We start from the raw sequence: 13273 nt of genomic DNA, 5'->3' as shown, positions 1-13273 counted from the left end.
AACATTTTTTCCAGCTTCTTTAAAGTTGAGAATAGCCCTTCTTTGCAAGTGTTTCCAGCTGAAGTTTCCACTTTAAAACATCGATTTATTAGTGAACAGTAACGCTCCCACTGTACTCAGGACTAAAAAACATAATATTATTAGTGGTGTCTTTTACTTAACACATGTCTTCCAAACAAACAATAAATGAACATGGTGTGTTTTAGATATTATTCCATGGCTTATCTAAATAGATTCGCATACTGTAACCTAGCCACAGTTTTGTTTATAGGGATAATACACGTTTTCGAGGGCATGATCATCTGCGGGCGCTCGAAAAATCCGTTCCTGCCCTACTCCGAGGAACGGATTTTGAGAGCGCCCGCAGATGATCATGTCCGAGAAAATGTGTATTTTCGCTATTATTGCATAAACAAATCAGACATACCAGAATAATTTTAAATAACATTGAAAATTAATATGTTTTGTGCATTCGACATCGACAAAATAATTCGATTATTTCAATACAGTTCAAGGTTGTGTTTTACATATGCCTCACTCGGTCATCATCCGAAATGACGAGACCTTACCTTCGGATAGGCAGTTTTCGATTTAAAATGTGTTTCAACAGTGGATTAATGCAAAGTTGAAATGCAGCCGCGCAAAGTAAGAAATGAGGAATTATTTTGAAATTTACAGCAGGAACGTTGAAGGTACATAAACACTTACATTTACAGCATAGTCTTTTGTAAGTGTTAAGTAAATAAACTTAACTCCATTGACGTTGCCAATAAAATAAAGCTGTTGTCAAGAGAGTGCAGATGGTATAACTTGAAAAGTGGATTGAAATAGTCATTATCCCTGCATGCATCAGGAAACTGGTGCTTATTCAGTTCCCCATTTATGCTTGGAAAATCGTCGAAGGCTGGAGAAGGGAAGTTACTGCGCGTGGACCAGATTATGGATATGAAAAACACATAACAGGGCTTGAACGGCACGTGAATCGCATTGTTAATACACGATTTCTCCCGTTCAAGCCCTCCTTTTGCCAAGTTTCTGCACCCCGCCAGAGGGTATTATAGATAGAGTTTATGCAATAATCAGTATTAACGACCGAAACTGAATGCGAATGTATTTGTTTTGCATTGAGTGTTGTCAAAATAGCTGTATACGAATATTATTCATATGCATTATTTGTGTTAAAGTGTCCATTTATATAGGCATTACGGATTTAGTGGAAGATGTTTAACATATAGGCTTAGTTATTAGGCAGGTACAACAACAATATTTAATATGAAGGTCTATTTATTTTAATAAATAAAAATCCGACCAAAAGTGGCGCTCAGGTGCCTACAAGGGACCACACCGTTCCGATAGACCTGGCATTGCCAGTTGGTCGGCACTTCGGCTTCATCAGGCATGCGCAGATAACCGGAACTCTCATTCATGTACACTCTCGATGACATCTGTAGACACGGGGCACACGCACTTTCAAAGCCAGATCATGCAATAATACTGTACAAAGCACAACGCTCTAAGTGCCTGCTTTCTGTTTGTGAAATCGTAAATCTGAGAAAGTTTTGTTGTAGTTGTTTTAGCGTTTGAAAATATATGTTCTGTATTGATAAATGAACTTTCAAAGGGTTATGCAGATACAAACTAAATGCGGTCTACTGTACACGACTGGTTTTGTCTTAAGTATTTAAACAATATTTGTTCCATGACAAATCCTTAAGATATATAGTTTTTACAAACGGCAGGAAATGGTAACACTGCAGCACTGAAGGGTTTTCTAGATGAGAAACAGCAGAACTGTCGTCACCATGACACTCAAAAGTTCTGTCACTCTCACATGTCCGGCGCCATTCTCAGGATCTGAAGAGGATTCAGAAAAGTAGATTAATTTAAATATTTTATACTTTACTTAAATACATTTAAAATTTATTTGTCGGGCTTTGAGCATAACTAATTGGAAAGGATAATAAGTATACGGTATGGTGTATATAATTGTAAAACCATATGCACATCACGTAAAACACAATTATTTTATAGTTGTCAATCACCTTTAAAATACAGTCCCTAAATGTTAACACCACCATAAACACGCTGGGTATGCGGATACTTTGATAACAGATGGCACTTCGATACCAGATAACAACAAAAGCCACAAGCGAGAGGAAACTTCATCAGTTTTTTTTAAAGTTATATCATTAAGATTAGTTTTTTAGACAAGGGGCATGGTCGAGTTTTTAAATGGTGTATCCTTTTCTATTGCAAAGATAAAAATCACGGAAGAATGGTAGATATTTTCCCCTAAAAATTGAAAAATCGGTCGGAAAACAGCATAAACTGTATGAACAGTAAACATTTAAACAAAATAAAACTACTTATAAATATTGCAAGAAATTGTTCGATATTCCAGCATGAAGAGTAATCACTGTGCTTCAAATGCTGAAATTTTGATAGTATTCAATGAAGTATAAACGAAGATGATAAATGAAGCATGATTTAATAGATGGTATTCGTGAAGTTGCGGATACTTTGATTCCCGATATAGGGCACTTCGGATAACAGAGACTTTCAACAAATTGGGCACTCTGATAACCGAGTTTTATCTTCTACCTGAAATGCATTTATGTATATTATGGCTATTCTTACCAAACATTTTGAAGTACGAATCAATTTGCATTGTCAAATCATATTGGGAATCTATGCACAACGTAATTACATACATATGTAAAATATAACCAATGGTGTTGTTCGTTTTCAAAAATCTTATTACTATTAATTTATATAATTAATATTATTAGTGCAAATTTTAAATAAGATTTAAATGCTTATTTCTGAAGTAATATATTTCAAGTGACGACCGAAAATAATTTTCTAAGTAATCAACTTGTTTTTAAGTGGTGAATTGAGATTAAGAGAATTAAAAATACAACGGATCATGTGGATCAACACGACTGTGTTCAATTGAACTTATCGTAGGACTCTAGATAATGGGAGCAAGGGGTCTTAAATCGACCAATACACCTCATAAAATCCGTTGTTATTGGTGCTCATTAGAATCGCATCATGAAGTCGATACTAATTCGTAGCCACACAATTTAAACGAGATTGGAAAACTCCCTTTATATTGAGCTCTACTTATAGGAAGCACTTTCCTTTACACTTCTCTTTCCCTTTTATTATTATATTTCAAAGGGATAAGAACATGTTTCGGTAATTCGTTTTTAATTTACGTCAGTTCATACATTTCTATTTATTGCCTGCTTACTATAACAGTATTCCACAGCAAATTCTGCATTTCTGATTCACTAAATAGAGTGTGTTATATCTGGTAAAAAGTGTCGAGTTATCTGGAATCGAAGTGCCATTGTCATTGAGATGATCGGTAAAAGAAGTGTCCATGAAAATTTAGAATCCGACTCAAAAACATTTGAATTTCCTCAAATACGTTAGTTAACTAAAATTTAACATGTTGTAACAATAATGGACATATTGATCTTTTATTTCGATTAGTTGGCGCGTTCTTGATTTATTTCCAAGTATTTTTATTTTGTTGAAATACGTACTGATCATCGAATTTATGATGATTATCGATGAAATTTTATCTCTTTTTTATATCCCACTGTTTTATTTCCCCGAATTTCTTGCTCCGCAATACGAAGTACTATACCATTAATCGACCAAACAATGTTACGTGTCTGAAAACCAAATGAACAGAACATAAATGCAAAAAAGCTGAAGAACTCAATTCTCGCGCGTGGCTTTTGTTGTTATCTGGTATCGATGTGCCATCTGTTATCAAAGTATCCGCATACCCGGCGTGGTAAATAAATGAATCATAAGCCGGACATAACACATCCACTTGAAAATGTGCTTGATTTAAGAGGAGTCGTGGGAATAAACATAAAACGTGTATGGAAAACGAATGCATTTGGGGTCTGATTTGGTTTTAGTTGCTTTTGAAGGATAACACTAATTGATTGATTATCAAGTTGGTATTATTTTTGTAATATGACTATCAACAGAATTATTTGTATAAATATAAAAATTTGTAAAAGAGACACTGTTCTCTGGCTCGGGAAAAAAAGTAGTTTAGCATTGTTAAGTCATAATAAATGAAATTGAATTGAAAAATTCATAAGCGCTAGTTCCACGTGACCTTGTTTTGGAAAATAATTTGGAAACCTTTTCCATTGTACATTAAGGCTAATCGTTATATAAATGCTGCTAAATTAATAATATGCGATTTAAAAGTGGGAACAATCATATTTTTTTAAATATGTCTATATTTCGGGATACTATACCGTCGATATGTCTATTTAATACAATACGAATTTTGCTGTGTTTATTGTACCTTTGTTGCACTTTCCATTATCTGCAGTATAGCCATCATTACACGCGCATACCAGTGTGGTTTGTTTGCCTGATACACAACTTGCGTTTGAAACACACTCCTGTTGGTTTGTACTGCGTCTTCTTCGTTTTCCGCCGACAGATGGTTCTGAAGATTTGTACAAGTACTGATATTTATTAAATATGAATATGTAGGAAGTTATTTGGTTGTCCTACAACAAAAGAGCAATATGACAGCGATATAAGGTGCAAACAATCATTGCATTAAATATAACAATTTATATATATTATTTATGAAACGGAATTTAAGCCAAGCGGGCAATAATTTGCACTTAAAGTTAACAATATTTTATAATGATTATAAACATGTGTCAGTTTTTACAAAGTATCAAAACAGCGCAGCGGAAAATAATAATGAAACATATTTTGTAATACTTCATCGATATTAGGATGACAAGTGGTACACTTACTCGTAGTAATTGTTGTTGTCACAGTAGTTGTTGTTGCCGAAGAAGAACTCGATGCTTGTGAAGTTGCACCTGTTGTTGTTACAGTTGTTGCTACGGTTGTTGTAGTTACAATTGTGCATACTTGATCGGCCTCTGAACATGGTTATGAAAACAAATAATAAATTAACATGAACTCAAATGTCGCAAACTTTTTTAACGCGTGTTACAAGACAATATTTTTTAAAGGAGATTAAACCGATATGTTTGTTTTAATGTATCAGTTCATTTCACTTCTTAGCATTCCATACAAATACATGTTTATTACAGATGCAATTTCGTTGTTCTATTGTTTATATGGAGAATAAAACAAACACACTGCCCTATAATTTATAAAGACTTACGTATATGACAGAAACCATTTTCACAAACTGTCATATTATTTGCACACTTAACCGTTGCATCACATGGACCTGAAAGAAAAGATAAGCTCAAAAAAAAATAATATTCGAAATTGTCTTCTTAATTTTCAAGACGTTCATTTTAAAGGAATAACCTAGCGGAATTGGTATCGATTACTTTGACTTTCGTATATATTGCATTCTACTAATATTGAGGTGGAAAAAGTTATATGTGTTTTCCGAATAAAAATAATAATAATAATAGTAAATAAATAAATAATACATAAATGAAGAACACCTCTAAGTGATAGATTTTGTGTAAACATTCGGACGAAGTTTTAAGCTTGGCATGTTATAGGTAATATACCTCTTATTTGGTCAAGACATGACAAAAAGTTAAAAGGATATTGGCTTACGTACTCGGCACATTACATCGCACAACGTAGGAACACCATAGAAATACCGCCGCCACCAAGAACTCCGATTTAATCATGTCGAGCACCTAAAGAAATAAAACAGCGTTAAATACATACGCAATTAACCAAACATAAACGCAATTAACCATTACATGTAATTTCTATTCCAAATTATTAAAAAACAAAAAGGCAAATCGACGCACTATCAAACACCAGGTCGACTTATCTGAGTAATGTCTGGAGATATGACTATTTATAATACGACGTCTCCTTGGCGACCCTTATCAGTTGACAAGGATGTTTACGCAGCTGTGTGTTGATCGTTATAAGGGCAATGAACAAGCTGTCATCAACAATTTATACCTCACACTATTGCGAATTTTGTTGGCAGTAGATTTGTTTGTTCTAAAGAAAAACAGTTTTGGTATAATTTCAATATTAATATATTGAAAAAACAATTGAGACGATGCACATGGTTTTCTATTGATTATAAGTGAACATACACATGAAACAGCCGGTAATAAACATGAAAAAGAGGTAAAGAGATCGGAATATTTATCTAAAAAAATGGAATGAATGAAGGGAAACATTATGGACGCATTTATTGCCGTCTGTTTGTCCGTATTTAGAACTACGTAGGAAGAAGTTCCGTTTCACTGTTTAACGTTCACAATTAAACTTTGCCAGTTTCTTACGGTATACGAAGTAGTGCTTTAACGATTTCTTTTCGTCCCACGTTACACATTACAAAAGAAAGACTATCCTTATATTGACTTATTTATAAAAAAATATACATCTCTGAAATTTTAACGTTGGATGTTTAATACATAGTATGTAATATTTTGTATTGGCCTTATTCTTAGTATTATAATATGTTAAATAGAATTTTATATAGCAAATTGACTTTTTAAATATTTCCCTCTGAAATCATAAAATTCAATTCTTTAAGATTTGGTATATGATATTGTATTTAGGTTATTTTCAAACTATGGTCAAATATTGCCCCTGGGGTCAAAACTAGACTAGCCTTAACCCTCTTATCTGAAATTATAGTTTTCCAATTTTTGTATACATAAGTTTGCCTCTAGCTTTAAAAGATATTCCATTTCAGGGTGATTTTATTAGATAAATGTTGTAATATGTGTCTTATAATGTAAAAGCGGAAGAAAAGTTTCGGACAACTTTATTATGCAAATATTGATGAATCATTTATAAGAAGATGCAAGATTGTGTAGGATTTGTCATACATTCTTCTTTCAAGGTGCTTTTTTACAATAAATATTGCTAAATGTATCTGAGTCACTTCCTTTTAAGGCTTTTTCCTTAATGATATGCTTTTATTTTATATCAACAGGCTGCACTGATAAAGAAGTATGGTCTACGGTTATGTTAACGCAATGTTTATTTTCCTGCATAACAATTAAAGCGACGTTTTGTCATTTTCACACGTAGACGACTTATATTTTGAAAAGACTGAACACCAAAGATAGTTGAGCCTATTGCTTTATTTTCCCTCTGAAAACTCAGGTGAACATGAGCGTGCAACAACGCCAGTTCTCTATATTAACTTTATATTTTCAATTCAAGATACACGCATGTTTTAGTAATAATTATATGTGGTCACTTACAAGGAGTCGTAATTATTTTCCGAAATAAAATAATTATGTTTGTTTCACGAAGTTAATCATTTTTTCTGCATATTCATTTTATGATTTTTGAACCTTATTATCAATTAAGTAACGTTTTTTTATTGAAAAAAAAAAATCGAAAACGAATTAAAGATCATCCTCTGCTTTATTTTCTCTGCCCAACGATTTTCTGTGAAACATTTTATAAATATCTAGAATAATACTTCAAAACCCCAACAATGATCATAATGAATTGCGTTCGGATCTGAAGTGGTGACTAAGCCGTCGTCACATGATGTTTTTTTATATTTGCATAAAAAAATCCCCGGCGTATTATGGCCTTGAAAAAAAACACTATAGTCAAGCAATCCTTTGATAAACACAGTCGATAGACGACCTATACATTTTCAATTTATAGTACATTTTTTGCGACGGGGAAAAACAGACAAGATAGGCGATAAGTACATAGATAAAAGGTTTAATTTGAGTGTTTGTCGTTGCAAACATTTCGCAAACTTGTCCGTTTGTGATAAGCAACTTATTGCACGTACACAAATGAACTGTACCTCACGTCATTTTAATCTATATAAACATATTTGTTTCGATTTAACATTGTTTTTATTTTTAGAATGATATATCAGTAAAATCGTGGTACACATATCGGTTTTACATCAGGACTGCATGGAAATAAAATGTTATTTATATTTCGACTATTTAAAAATTATGTTAACTTTCCTATTCATCCCAGTGTCAGTGTACGCGTCCTGATACTTGTAATCTTTCTTTGTTATAAATAAAAATATCAAAAGCAATTTTTTCATAACTTTTGTATTGCGGCAGGTGAAAGGCAAACACACCATTTGTAGTCGATTTTAGGTTATGTATATGTTACAAGCAACATAATTGAAAAAAATATGAACCAATAATGTACTTGCCTTGAGCAATTGATTAAATGATTTTTATACAAAAGGAGAAGACGTTCTCGGAAACAATCACAAACAATATGCTTTTGGATATAATCATAATTGCACTCTGCACATAGCGCTTCTGTTTTTCTACTTTAAAAATGAATACAACAAGTTAACATACTTACGACTATCAGTTTCTCTTGCGACATAAAGCAAAAGAACACCATTTTGTTGTTGATATTGTTTAGAATGTTTATACGTTATTATTTTCTTTACGCTGTGCTGTATTATTTGCAGGGTTATTTGCGCTTGAGCTTAGGCAAATTTCGGATTTGGATAAGTTATCGGGCATTGTACATGTGCAGTTTGTGTCGCAAACTAGTCTCACCGTTTTCTGTGTACCAAAACAAAACTTTAAAAGGGAGTTTTTTTATGTACAATGCAGAAAAGAAAGCCACGGCTTTGTGTATGTCAACCTATTGTGGCAGAGTTATGTGACGTAGAACATAGAACATTTATTCAAATAACGTGTAGCTTTTTGTCTTTGTAAGTGATCAATGTAATAAAGCAAACAAGACAATTTTAAGATTGAATTTAAAAATACTGTAAGCTGGGGCCTGCTTGAAAAGAGGGGACATTTTAATTTTTCAATGAGTGTTTATTTTATTGAAAATTGCTAGCGGTAAATGTTTATTTAATTACAAATACTGTACAGATTAATGCTGGTAAGTTTTCTCAGAAAAAAAAATGTTTCAGGATAATTTAACGATGTTCTCATTCAGCGACCTCCCAGATGTGTATGTCCCCAATTTCATTGGATTTTGTTCAGCTCAACAAAAATTATCTAGCACTCGTGAACTCCAAATGCATAAATTACAGGATCACGTGACTTTATGGGGTTCACAAATGGATGTAAATCAACGTAAACACACCGGTAACTGGTGCTTTTTTCAACTTTTTAAAACATGTTTTCTTAATGATTTCAACGGGTGCATTAAATACAATTTCTATGCGGCTGATGGCAATTTGAAACACATCAGAATTAATGTATTTAATAAACCTGTGTTCTTCGCCAAAAATTGTATATGTAAAAAATTCCTTTACACGGTTATGCTGCAAGCAACGTGAAATTGTGTCACCGATTTCAGACGTATTCGATAATGTATTCTTAAAGCGTAAGATACCGGCACATACTGCAAGAAAACTTGTCATTAAAGTTTTTCAATAACTTGAGATATTTGAAAATATAAAGTTCTTAACGGTGTGTTTTCATTCTGTCCAGCCCGTGTGTAAACCCTTGTCAACCCCATCGATTCTGCATTATGTATATTATGCATTGATCGTGTCCTATATTTGCATTCAGTTCTGCTTGTGCACGTTTACACTGTTTATTCAGACCGTAACAGTAAATTTACAGTAAACTGAGTGAGGTTCGCTTCAATATTTGAAGGAGACATTCTTATCAGACGAATGTCTTGTTTAATTTGCGACGACACACACATTCGTCCTTTAGGAATTGTAAAAAATAATTCAATAAATCATCTAAATATATATTTTTGCGATTGTTATCCTTTCAATTATTTTTGTTTTCGGTTCATATGTGTTTGTTTCTATTTTGTTAAACTCTGATCAAGGTCTTCAACGATATTTTAAGAATGATTTTCAAGTGCTAAGCTGACCTCAGGTGACATTCGTAAAGCCGTTGAAAAATTATCATTATAACTCACCTTGTATCATTTTGGTATTCGTTCTAACGTCCTAATAAAAAATCTTTGAGTGTGAAATTGTACATTTTTTTATTTTTTTATTTTTGTGTTAAGTGATTAGTTTCATTACTGAAGCATATTATGCTATACGTTTCGAAGCGTGTACGTAAACTAAAGCAGCACATTTTAAGATTTCTGCAAGTGTTTTATTGTTTTGATCTTCATATAATTTGAACGTAGATCGATAATTGAGTGTAAGTATATTTAACGTATTTACCTTAACTGATAATACATTTTGGATGAACACATTTTTATACAAAAATAAATATTAAGAAACGTATATATGGCAACCAAAAGTATATTATTTTGTATGAATGTTGACTACATGTATTAATTAATATCGCTCGAACCAGGTGAAGTTATGTCAAATTTAGGCAAACTTTCACACTTAGGAGCATATCTTTATCATTCATCGGGAGCTTGTAATAAATATTTCACCAATATTTCACCACCATGAGACGGCGTGCTATGTGCTAGACCTTCAGGATCGTAGATCAAGATCACACCATGTTTAAATGTAGGTATACTACCCTTGTTCGGACTGTAAATTTATTTCCCTTAAGGACATTTTTTTAAATGATTGCCACACATTTTCGAATGTGAAGACGACATATCGCTCGGCAAATTCATATCCTTAATTTCCAAGGTCAAGATCATATCATATTATCCCACTGTTGCATGTGGTACCGTCTGGGACATACCGACCAGCTTCCTCAAGGCGTCTCGATTCTTGGCAAATCACTATCGTTGTGGGTTCCAGATGAGAGTTTTTCTTGTCGTATTTGAACTTTTCATTCAAACGACATATCCTCCTAAACAGTTATGGAGATTTTGTCTAAACATCACATAAATAATCATTGGATTACCATATTTCAATGTTGCTGAAATCTGTCCAATTGGTTAAATATTTAGGTAATTAGGACTGATTAAGATAATAAAAAAATCACACTTACAATATCCTCTATCAATGTAAAATTGTAAAGTAGTCGTCTGTGTGGTCTGCCCTTAGGATGTCAATGTGCCGCCTAAATGGGTATGCATTTACTTGAATTAAAATAAATTCATCTGAAACGTTTCAAAATATATAAGCCTAACGTATGAAAATATTGTAACACTTATTACAGTCGCTGAATAAAATGTGAGTACAAATGAAATTTGCGACATAATCGTGTATTTGTGCCATTTTTTGTTTAAATATATGCATTCATTCAAAGGAAGTATTATCGAATTCAAGGAATATAACTCTTACAATTTTTGCCCGAATAGATTGGACAGTGACCTCCCTTTTGTGTTTCACCGCAAAAGGATTGTTTTTTTAAATAACCAAAAAGTATACGCGTTTGAAAATAAATTGATTAAAAAATACAATTACGTTGTTTGCCGGTAAATTGTTTTCGACTTGAACATATATAAAACATTAACCGGCAAGTGTCGTGAAATCGTGTGCTTTATGAGGAAAACGGATATGTAAACATTGAGCGCAATATTCACGTGCAAACTATCCTGAAAAATGACATGGGTGTAAGTAGTAACGAAATGATTATCAGACACATGCGCATATTGTACGTATTGTTTTGTTTATGTTTGTTATTTGTTTCAACTGTACATGTTTTATTTTGGAATCTATTAGTGATGGCACTGTGAACATTTCCTACAAATGATATGGTCCTGTTTATCATTTTGCTATCGGTGTAATGTGAAACTCAACAGTGTATTCCCTATCAAGGTGTATTTATTACGTTTGAAATTATATTATTACATTCTCACGAAAATACGATAACATGTTTACTCCTTATATTGTAAATTGATCTTTCTTCGTAATGATTATATTTTTGTTTGTATTTACTTCATGCTGTTACTGTATACGATTGTAAATGACGATGCGCTTGACATGCTTAAGTCTGGATAAACGATTCTGTTCTGTTCTGTATTTAGACACAGACTGTACAAACAGTCCTTTTCCCATTCAATAGTGTTTAGGTTTTTCTGTTCCGTTGGCGAATACTAGTAAATCATATACTTGCAAATGGACAACACAAATTGCTTATTGCGCCTATGCGAGAGTTTTCATCATACAGAAATTTATACCAGTTCGTGCTCGCACGAATGTTTTAAAATAACTAACAACGTCCTTATGAGTGTTATTTAGATTTGTTAAACATTCTATTAATAGTTGTGTTATGACGAGAAAGTGGCAATTGGATACACAATGCATGTACATGTATATAAATATGTTTAGAGTTCGGCAAGCACAAACTAGATACATAGACATTAATATTGTAAACAACTAACGCTTGCTTGTTACAATAAAAAATCTATGGCACCACCATTTGTATCATATATACAGACATTTTATTGGTTTGCTAATGTTTGTCAGACCATTGATTTTTTTTGTAATCTTTAACATCAAATAGTGATAAGAAAGCGAAACAATTCGATGGCAACTCTTAATACATCAGTTTCATATGGTCTACACGAAATTGTTATTTGAGATGAAGTTGGCGACAGCTGTTTTTTGTGCGTACTATTTTACTTATCTGTAATAATTATTGTTGTTTTTGTTTATATAAATATTACTATTGTATTTACATTTAACTGTTCGCCATGAATGCGTGCGTCTGCTTGATTGTTAAGATATATAATTGATTCACACTTTAGAGACCAAATACAAACACACATAGAGGGTACGAAGTTGTTTGGAAAATACGTTTGTTTAAGAGGCTGTAAAAATGTATGTTCGCTTAATGCATTTTAAAGCTGACGTCCTTAGTAATCTAGGTGGCATGAGAAAAATATATATTTACAATTGTAACCAGAACGGAATCGACTAGCATTTGAAACCATTAACAACATAACAATAATAAAGGTCAACAAATGTTGTTTGGATGTGCGCTTTAAGCTAGATAAGGATATGATTTGTAACCATGACACCATGACAATATCACAATATACAAATTCCAATCATTACGTTATTTAGCGCAAAATAAAATGTAAATCCAAAATAGCAACGGTGTATCATCAGTCAAGAGGTTATTTTGGCATTTTTCAAAACGAACTGTTTTTCAATATGTTTTCAATCTACTGCATAGTTGAGAGTAAACCTCATTTGCGCGAGTGTCGTAAAGCAGTTTCCAATTTAAAAATCCTTTAGGTGATTTCTGTGTGAGCATCAACGGTCTAACTGAAGGTTGAACAAAAGAATATCATAACCAGTGTATTTTACTTAAATATATCTTAGAGTAAATTAAGATGATTTGTTTAAGAGACTATCCTATTGCATTATCTGAATTTTATCGTAGACTGTAACAAACACAGTGCGTTAATACTTAGGAAATTAAAACTGCAACCGAATGCGAATGTATCTTTA

The 13273-nt window shown here is 32.7% G+C and overlaps 2 protein-coding genes across 18 annotated transcripts in view; both read right to left on the bottom strand.

Moving 5' to 3' along the window:
- LOC127881615 (uncharacterized) overlaps positions 1-13273 on the bottom strand; it is a 136491-nt gene that overhangs the window by 71295 nt on the left and 51923 nt on the right. For 2 of the 15 annotated variants that reach the window (XM_052429659.1, XM_052429653.1), the window contains one exon: positions 1267-1854. The exons of the other annotated variants lie outside the window; for them this stretch is intronic. The gene's annotated coding sequence lies outside the window, so the exon portion shown is untranslated. Of the gene's footprint in view, positions 1-1266; positions 1855-13273 lie in introns of those variants that run through there. 15 annotated transcript variants of the gene reach the window in all.
- The window catches only part of LOC127881685 (uncharacterized), a 62037-nt gene that overhangs the window by 41431 nt on the left and 7333 nt on the right, over positions 1-13273 (bottom strand). For 2 of the 3 annotated variants that reach the window (XM_052429791.1, XM_052429789.1), the window contains exons 2-5: positions 5609-5690; positions 5192-5260; positions 4812-4943; positions 4343-4489 (exon numbers count right to left, since the gene is read on the bottom strand). In XM_052429791.1, coding sequence (XP_052285751.1) covers positions 4343-4489; positions 4812-4943; positions 5192-5260; positions 5609-5690 — 430 coding nt within the window. Of the gene's footprint in view, positions 1-4342; positions 4490-4811; positions 4944-5191; positions 5261-5608; positions 5691-5807; positions 5894-13273 lie in introns of those variants that run through there. The other variant, XM_052429790.1, reaches the window with a different exon arrangement.

This window comes from Dreissena polymorpha, chromosome 5 (assembly GCF_020536995.1).
Source record: "Dreissena polymorpha isolate Duluth1 chromosome 5, UMN_Dpol_1.0, whole genome shotgun sequence".
Classification (NCBI taxonomy): domain Eukaryota; kingdom Metazoa; phylum Mollusca; class Bivalvia; order Myida; family Dreissenidae; genus Dreissena; species Dreissena polymorpha.
Note: the sequence above shows the minus strand (reverse complement) of the source record. Positions and strands in the feature narration are given on the sequence as shown.